At 35.8% G+C, this 10,001-nt stretch overlaps 1 protein-coding gene across 1 annotated transcript in view; it reads left to right on the top strand.

Annotated features, from left to right (window-relative positions):
• The window catches only part of DNAH12 (dynein, axonemal, heavy chain 12), a 260,675-nt gene that overhangs the window by 87,603 nt on the left and 163,071 nt on the right, over positions 1-10,001 (top strand). The window contains exons 24-28 of the mRNA XM_014541350.1: positions 1,979-2,164; positions 2,825-3,025; positions 5,773-5,967; positions 8,529-8,650; positions 8,746-9,028. Of these exons, the coding sequence (XP_014396836.1) occupies positions 1,979-2,164; positions 2,825-3,025; positions 5,773-5,967; positions 8,529-8,650; positions 8,746-9,028 (987 nt within the window). The remainder of the gene's footprint in view (positions 1-1,978; positions 2,165-2,824; positions 3,026-5,772; positions 5,968-8,528; positions 8,651-8,745; positions 9,029-10,001) is intronic.

The raw sequence follows: 10,001 nt of genomic DNA, 5'->3' as shown, positions 1-10,001 counted from the left end.
TGGCTGCCGGCCGCCATCTTGGCTGGCAGTTAATTTGCATATTGCCCTGATTAGCCAATGGGAAGGGTAGCGGAGGTACGGCTAATTACCATGTTTCTCTTTTATTAGATAGGATGAATCCATCAATGCATGTCATTTATCTCTATTTATTTAGTTTTTCTCTTATAGGTTATATAGTTTCTCCAAAATAGCTTTGCACAGCTTTCATTTGATTTATCTGTAGGCACTTTATTTTGTTGTTGTTGCATTTGTAAATTGATATTTTTGTTAATTATATTTTTTATCTGAAGCTGGTATATAGAAGTTCTATTTAATTTTTATATTAAAATCCAGCCACTATACATAGACAATAATCTGTGAACAATGGCAGTTTTTTCTTAATTTCTATTCTTAATATATTTTACTTATTTATATTAATTTCTTCATTGGCTGAGACCTCAATCTAGTGTTGAGTAGAAGTAGTCATAATTGGTATGGTTATCTTGTTTCTAGTTTTAAAGAAATAGTTCTAGACTGGAAACTATAAAAATCCTAGAAGAAAACATAGGCAGTAAAATCTCAGACATTTCTTGTAGTAATGTTTTATATATCTATCTATCTATATCTATATCTATCTCTATCTATCTATCTATCTATCTATCTATCTATCTCTCCTCAGGCAAGGGAAACTAAATAAAAAATAAATGAGACTACATCAAATTAAAAAGTTTTTGCACAGCAAAGGAAAACTATCAGCAAAATAAAAAGACAACCCACTGAATGGGAGAACATATTTGCAGATACATCTGATTAGGGCTTAATATTCAACATTTATAAAGAACTTAGAAAACTCAACACCAAAAAGCCAAACAATCCAGTTAAAAAATGGGCAAAGGACCTGAATAGACACTTCTCCAAAGAGGACATACAGATGGCCAATAGACATATGAAAAGATGCTCGACATCACTAATCATCAGAGAAATGCAAATTAAAACCACAATGAGGTATTACCTCACACCTGTCAGAAGGGCTTTCATCAGTAAATCAACAAACAAGTGTTGGTGAGGATGTAGAGAAAAGAGAACCCTCATGTACTGTTTGTGAAAATGCAAATTGGTGCAGCCACTATGGAAAACAGTATGGAGTATCTAAAATAATTAAAAATGAAACTGCCTTATGACCCAGATTTCTCTTCTGAGAATTTATCTGAAAAAACCTGAAACACTAATTCGAAAGAATATAAGCACCCCTATGTTCATTGCAGTGTTATTTACAATAGCCAAGATTTGGAAACAGCCCAAGTGTCCATCAGTAGATGAGTAGATAAAAGAGCGATGGTACATTTACACAATAAAATACCACTCAGCCATAAAAAGAAAGTAAAGAAGAAAAAGTTTACCCTTTGCAACAGAATGGATAGACCTGGAGAACATTACGCTGAGTGAAAGAAGCCAGTCAGGAAAGACAAGTACCATATGATTTCACTCATATGTGGAATTTAATGAACAAAATGAACTAACAAGCATAATAGAGACAGACTCATAGAAAAAAAAAGTTCTAATGTCAGCAGTGTGAATGACAAACTTAGTGTTTTTATTGAATATCTAATTTTCATTTCCAAACGTTACATTTTAGCATTTTTGTGCAGGCTTTTTTCACCTTTCATGTTGTGTGTGTGTGTGTGTGCTTATATTATGTTATCTTATACTATATATTTCTGCATATAACATGTATAGCAACTTTGTACTTCTATAATAATGCAATAATTTTAATTACCATAGTTTTATCATATACTTTAATATCTGATAGAACATTTACTCCTCTTCTTTTTCACTGTTACAAATTTCCTGGATATTTCTACATGTTTATTTGTGCAGATGAATTTTAGAATAATTTTGTTTGTCTTCCCCCTCCAAATTTAATTGGGATTTTGATTATACTCATTAAATATATTAAATAATTTTAAGTAACACATTATTTTTATATTTTTACCATTAGGAAAATATCCCTACTGTCTCCATCCTCTGCAATCCAGGAATGAGAGCACGTCACTGGAAGCAGATGTCAGAAATTGTAGGCTATGACTTGACTCCAGACTCTGGAACTACACTGAGAAAAGTTTTAAAATTAAACCTTTCACAATACTTGGAACAATTTGAAGTGATAAGTGCAGGTGCAAGCAAGGTGAACATGAAGATAAACTGAAATACTTTATTTAATGAGTTTATTAATCAAATAATTGTGGTTTTTCTGTGGTTGAATGCATAGCACTGGCTAGCAGTAGGCGGAGATGAGGGAAAGTGATAGAGGACCACTCCCCCCCTGCCCCCCCCCCCACACTTCCTACTTCCTTCTACTGAATACAAACTAGAAAAGGCTCATTTGACCTCTTCTTAATTCTGCCACATTCTGATATGCATGGATGATATGCTAGTCTTGATATATAATCTTTCCATTAATAATATTGGGTATGTATGTGGCATGTGATGTGTTGTATGTATTCTAGCAGAATAACTATAGTCCTCTAGGGTTCTTGAAATACTCAGAAAGCATCTTCAGATTATAGACTGGAGAAAGGCTACTTTAGGGAAAGTCCAGGAGGTATTCTATTCTATTGTCTATTTCAGTACTGACAACAAGTTTTCATAGCAAATGCATTTTTAAAACTATATCATCATTCTTTTTAGGAATTTTTAAATTGTTTAAAAAACTTTTCTAATTTAATTACAGTGTAGCCACAGATTATTTTAAGGCATATACTTACTGAATTTACTAGGGAAAGTCAATACAGTAAATAAGATTCTTCTTTCACAATCCCATTCTTTCTTCTTTCCTCCATTTTAGGAATTTTCATTAGAGAAGGCTATGCATACAATGATGGGAGTTTGGGATGATATTGCTTTTCATGTAAGTCTATATCGTGAAACTGGAGTCTGTATTCTTTCTTCAGTAGATGAGATTCAGGCTCTCCTTGATGATCAAATTATAAAAACTCAGACAATGAGAGGATCACCTTTCATTAAACCATTTGAAAAAGAGATCAAGGTATGTTAAACAGGATATCTCCTGGTCATTTGTAAAAATTGCAATCTTATTACATATACTAGAGGCCTGGTGCATGAAATTTGTGCATGAGGGGGGTCCGGGAGGTCCCTCAGCCTGGCCTGCACCCTCTTCAATCCAGGACCCCTTGGGGGATGTCTGACTGCTGGACATCCCTCTCACAATCTGGGACTGCTGGCTCCTAACCACTCACCTGCCTGCCTGCCTGATCACCCCTAACCATTGCGCCTGCCTGCCTGATCACCCCTAACTGCTCTCCCCTGCCAGCCTGATTGGCCCTAACTGCCTCTGCCTCGGCCCCTGCCACCGTGGCTTTGTCTGGAAGAAGTCTGGTCTAATTAGCACATTACCCTATTATTAGTATGGATACTCTTGTGGAAATAAGTCAGTTTGTTGGATAGCTTTGGAGAAATGCAGGAGCAGATATTTAAAAACTCATGTGGAACTATATAGAAAAGATCTGAGACATTAAGTCTAATGATTTTGAAAAGCACACATTATGTTTTGTTAAAAAAATCAAATCCTGCTCAGCTGGTGTGGCTCAGTAGTGGAACACTGACCTATGAACTAGGAGGTCGAAGTTCAATTCCCAGTCAAGACACATGCCCAGGTTGTGGGTTTGATCCCACGTGTGGGGTGTGCAGGCAGCAGCCAATCAATGATCATCATTGATGTTTCTATCTCTCTCTCTCCCTTCCTCTCTGAAATCAATAAAAAAATATTCTCCAATGACAACAATAGACTTGGAAGGAAAACAGTTGGTATTATTAATTCTAACTTTAAACAGCCTAGTCCCTGTTCCATGCTATGTTCTTTTAACTTGTAGTGAAGTTCTGTATACCATGCTTTAATTCTATTTTTGAACAACTAGCTTGAGGGTCTGTTAGAATAATTTATGAATTATTTTTCACTTGAGAAAAAATAGTTGTATTTGAGACTATAAGATTATTTAATACTAGAGGCCTGGTGCACGAAATTCATGCACTGGGGTGGGGGTGGGGTCCCTCAGCCCGGCCTGCATCCTCTTGCAGTCTGGGAACCCTCAGGGGTTGTCTGACTGATGGGCCTAAGCCGTCAGTTGGACATCCTTAGCGCTGCCGCAGAGGTGGGAGAGGCTCCTGCCACCGCTGCTGCGCTTGCCACTGTGAACTCGGCTTCTGGCTGAGTGGCGCTCCGGCGCAATGACCACCAGGGGGAAGCTCCTGTGTTGAGCGCCTGGTGGTCAGTGCATGTCATAGTGACCGGTCGTTCCACTGTTTGGTCGATTTGCGTATTATCCTTTTATTATATAGGATCCTTATAGTTGATGTGGGTAAATACAGAAAGTTAACAAATTATAATAACTAACACCTTTATAGGTAGTATCAAAATTCTTACTAGGATTACATATAACAGGAAAAATACAAACAACAAATGGATTTTTCCCCTTGTATTTATTGATTTTTAACTATACTGCTCTAGGCACTTCACATTTATCAGCCCATTTAATTTCCATAGCAGACTTTTAACATAGGCACTTTTATTATCTGTATTCATAAATAAGGAAATCAAAGCATAGGAGGTTTGCCCAGCTAATAAATGACAGAGCTGGAATTCAAACCAAGGCCTGGCCAGCATGGCTCAGTGGTTGAGCATCAACCTGTGGGCCGGGAGGTTAGGGTTCTATTCCTGGTCAGGCCATATGCCCGGGTTATGGGCTCATATGCAGGAGGTGGCTGATCAATGATTCTCTTTCATCATGTTTCTGTCTTTCTCTCCCTCTCCCTTCCTCTCTGAAATCAATAAAAATATATTTTAAAGAAACCAAGGTAGATTGGTTTTAATTTAAGTATAGATGGTGTTTTTTTATGAAAGACCTTGGCTCTTGATATTCAGAGTAGACAGAGTTGTGTTCTTCCAAAAGAACATAATGCTGTACATTTTCTCATGAATCAGGCTGACCTAGACTTTCCTGATATGTCTGCAGAAATTTCTTGTCTAACAAGGTAGAATTTACAAGATAAATTTAAAAGCTCTTTTAGAAGTTTAAAAACAATAAAATATGAGGTCTAATCTCTTGACATATTCGACCTTAGGCCAAATATTTAAGAACCAAAGAGAGATTATTTGAATGACTTCAACTAATGAAATATCTTACTGAGTCTTAGAGCTGTGAGAGTGTAAGGAAACTCTCCCCCCCCCCCCCCCCCCCGCCCCAAATTGTGTTGCTGTGGATCAGGGTTTTTCAACCTGGCACTAAAGACATTTTGGGTTAAATAATTCTTTGTTGTGAGGGTTGTCCTGTAAATTGTAGGAAATTTAGCAGCATCCCTGGCTTCTACTAACTAGATATTAGTAGCACCCTCATCCCGTCGGTTGTGACAAATGAGAATGTCTCCAGACATTGTCAAATGTTCCTTGGGATGGGGGACAAAATAGCCCCTAGGCTGCTAACCATTGGTGTAGATCAGGGTATATTCCTGGATGCCTTTTGGATGTGGGGTGGTTTACCTAGTGATTAGGAAATTGGTCTAAATAACTACAGTCATTTCCAATTGTGAGTTCCAATGATTTAGGAAAACTTCAGACCTCCTAGTGTTTTTCTAAACCCCTGTGAGACACCCATAAGTGATCTTGGACTGTTGTGCATTGATTTAAAAATAACAGTAAAATTTAAATACACATTTATTGCTATAACTTATTATTTTTCTTTAATAACTGGAATTTAGTATACTATGTTTTTCATTAAGGCCTGGGAGGACCGTTTGATTCGAATACAAGAAACGATTGATGAGTGGTTAAAAGTACAAGCTCAATGGCTATACTTGGAGCCCATTTTTTGCTCTGAGGATATCATGCAACAGATGCCAGAAGAAGGACGTCAATTTCAGACAGTAGACAGACATTGGAGAGATGTTATGAAGTTTTGTGCAAAAGATCCAAAGGTGTAGTATTTGTTTTTTCTCTTGCAAATAAAGGGGAACCTTTATTTTGGGCTATTAAAAGAAGCGTTTGGCTTTTTCTGATTAAAAAAATCAAACATGCTCGTATAAAAACTGTAAAGTTCAGAAAAAATGTAAGAAAGCATTAAAGCAATTTTACTTGTCAATTCATAAGATATACTACTTGTAATTCTTTTACATCAGATTTATTGGGGTGACATTGTTTAATAAGATTATATAGGTTTCAAGTGTATATTTCTATGATACAGGATCTGTATGTTGCACTGTGTGCGACCATCCAATGTCAAATCATCTTCCAGATGTCACCATATGTTTGACCCCCTTTACCCTTTACTACCCCCAAACCCTTTCCTTCTGGTAACCACAGTACTGTTGTGTGTGTCTATGAGTTTTTATTTTTCTTGTTTATTCATTGTTGCTTACAGTTTTATATCCCACATATGAGTGAAATCATAAGGTTCTTACCTTTTTCTGACTAACTTATTTCACTTTAGCATGATATTCTCAAGTTCCATCCATGTTGTTGCAAATGGCAGTATTCATCTTTTCTTATGGCTAAGTAGTATTCCATTGTATATATGTACCATATCCTCTATCGAAGGACACTTTGGTTGTTTTCATGTCTTGGCCACCGTGAATAATGCTGCAATGATTATAGGGGTGCATATACCTTTGCAAAGAAATGTTTTCAGCATTTTCGTGTAGATACCCAGAAGTGCTAGTTTACATTCTCACCAGCAATGGGAATCTTTCTTCACAGCCTCTCCAACACTTTTTATTACTTGCCTTGTTGATAGTAGCCATTCTAACAGGTGTGAGATGGTAGGACATTGTAGCTTTCATTGCCATTTCTCTAATTGATAATGAGGTTGAGCATCTTTTCATATATCTGTTTGCCATTTGTATGTCTTCTTGGGAGAAGTGTTCGGTCCTCTGCCCATTTTAAAATTGGATTATTTGTTTGGCATTGAGTTGTATGTGTTCTTTATATATTTTGGATATTAACTACTTACTGGATGGTAGAGCTGCTTCACATGTACATGTAACTCACTTCACATGTACATTTAACTCACTGCTCCCATCCTCTTATAAAATAAATAGTAAAATAAAATGGAGAAGGGGGGAGAGAGAGAGAGAGAGAATAGTGCAGGTGATTCCACTCAATGTCTATATGCTTGGGAGTGAAGGGAAAAAATAATCTGAGGTTTTCTTAGTTGGTTGCATTTGTTCTCTCTCCCCTAGTGTGAGAATAGTACCTTGCTTAGTGTGAGTCTAATGGTGAAAGACATACTATGCATTTTTCATATACATATTATGCAAAGTTCATAGATAAAAGTCCACTTTTAAAAATCTAGTATTCAACTTAAGAATTTGTTTCAATACCGGATGAAAAAGTAGCTGTGCTGGACTTACTGAGAGTAAACAGTATACTGATATTTATGAGTCACAAGGATTTTGCCTTATATGTTGACTTTAGATCCTTTGTGAGACATGATTTACAGATCAGAAGTCAGATTTTTTTTTTCTGCAAAAGGCCAAATGGTAAATATTTTGGGCTTTGTGAAACATAGTTTTTCTTTTCTTTTTTTCCCCCCAACTAGTCAACTCTGCTGTCATTGTAGTGAGAAAGCAGCTGGACAATTCGTAACTGAATGGATGTGCCTATGCTAAGTAAATTGTTTATAGACCCTGAGATTGTTGTGTGCCATGAAATATTATTTTAATTTTTTAACCCCTTAAAGCTGTAAAAACATCCCAGCTCGGTGTTGCTCAGTGGTTAGAGTGTTGGCCCATGCATTGAAGGATCGCAGGTTTGATTTCTGGTCAAGGACATGAATCTGGATTGCAGATTGGATTCCGCCCAGTCCAGATGAATGCAGGAGGCAACCAATCGATGTGTCTTTCTCACATTGATGTTTCCCTCTCTCTCTGTGTCTCTTTCCCCTTCCGTTCCTTCCACTCTCTCTCTCTAAAAAAAAGAAAATTTAATGGAAAAAATATCCTCAGGTGAGGATTAACAAAACAAAGAAACAAAAAGGTGTAAAAAATAATCCTTCACTTATGGGCCATAAAAAAACTGGCAGCACAATGTATACATACATAAAAAAATCAAGTTGTGCTCCTTAAATATGTACAATTTTTATTCGTTAATTATACTTTATAAAACTGAAAAAAGAAAAAGTGGTAGCAGGCTGGATTTAGCCCATGGGATGCAGTTTGCCAACTCATACATCTAAATTGTTAAGTTTGTAGTTGACAATTATAAATGTAACTTTTGTTAATCCTCACCTAAGGATATTTTTTCCATTACATATTCTTTTTTTTTTAGAGAGAGAGAGTGCATGACAGTCATAACTTCTCATTTGTAACTAGCATTTTGGATTAGAATAGTTGTAGTTTATTGAATTTTAATTATTTCCCATTACAAAAAAATCTTATGACAATTTTCATATACCTTTTGACATATAACATAGATTAATGTTTACATCTTATAATTATATCTAGTATATAAGTGTTGAACTGAATGATTATGTCTCTTTTAGGTTCTTGCTGCTACTTCTTTAACAGGTTTATTGGAAAAACTACAGAGCTGCAATGAACTTTTGGAGAAAATTATGAAAGGGCTTAATGCATATCTTGAAAAAAAACGACTTTTCTTCCCTCGGTATGATGGATAATCAGTTCTGCTATACTTGAAAGCACTTTCTGATTTGTGATGAATTATAACTAAAGCTTTTGTATTTGCATGTTTTTCTCTAGTTTTTTCTTCTTATCTAACGATGAAATGTTAGAGATTTTGTCAGAGACCAAAGATCCACTTAGAGTTCAGCCTCATTTAAAAAAATGCTTTGAGGGCATTGCTAAATTGGAGTTCCTTCCCAATTTGGACATTAAGGCCATGTATAGTTCTGAAGGTGAGCGCGTGGAGCTGATTGCACTCATTTCCACGTCTGCAGCACGAGGAGCTGTGGAAAAGTGGCTGATTCAAGTGGAAGATTTAATGCTCCGGAGTATTCATGATGTGATTGCTGCAGCCAGGCTGGTGCGTTACCTAGGATTTAATGTATACCTTATATTCTGTAAATGCTTTCTTTTAGGAGGTTTTGAATGGGTTACCAGTAAATTAACATTTAAAGTTCTTACTATTTACAAATATTTATTATTTTATTTACTCTTTTTTGTTTCTAACAATAATTAATATTAGTAAGAATTAATGATAATATGTGATTATGTGCTACAAAAGAGTAATAATAAAATGTATATAATTTAGAATGGGGGGGGTGGTTCTAGTGATAGGCAATTAGAGGAAGTAAAATTAAAACAGAACCAAACCATAAATAGGAATTAACCAGGTAAAGAACAAATAGAATACCATCTTGGTATCCAGTGTAAAGGCCCTGGGATCAGATAAAACCTCAAAATCAGGTGTTAAATGCATGATCTAGTTCACTTACTGTTGTTTACACTTAATTACTTAAAAACTTCAAACTTGAAATGAGTTGAACAAACATTAAAGGAGGATGTATATTTGAAAGAAATATAACACCTAAGCAGTACATGTACCTCACTTATGCTACTCCGGTTAACCAAATTTTGAATGATAAACTTCAGTATATATCTGCTTTGGGGGACCACAAAGGAACAGTTGTGTATTAAAAAAAAATCATTTAAAAAGGCATTGTAGCCTTATATCCAGCAACCCACTTTATGTGAATGACGTATCCTTTTTCCTTCACCAAGAGCTCAGGAAGCTCATAATCTTGCAGTGGATATTATGTTCAGCTTCAGTGTTCCTGTAGATAAATATTGACTTTTACTCCCTTTTTTTCTACTTATGACTCTAAACAAACTAAACACATAGGAAAGAATCGATATTTCCCATCAAGTATTTCCTTAATAAATATAGAAGTGTATTTTCCATGTACCTAGCAATAGCTCATCCATTCTTTGAAACTCATCCTTCTTTGAACTTTGGTTAGCTTGTCATTTGCATTTATTCCTAAATATTGCTAATC

This window comes from Myotis brandtii, unplaced genomic scaffold (genome assembly GCF_000412655.1).
Source record: "Myotis brandtii unplaced genomic scaffold, ASM41265v1 scaffold268, whole genome shotgun sequence".
Lineage (NCBI taxonomy): Eukaryota > Metazoa > Chordata > Mammalia > Chiroptera > Vespertilionidae > Myotis > Myotis brandtii.
This window is presented reverse-complemented; position numbering and strand designations above follow the sequence as displayed.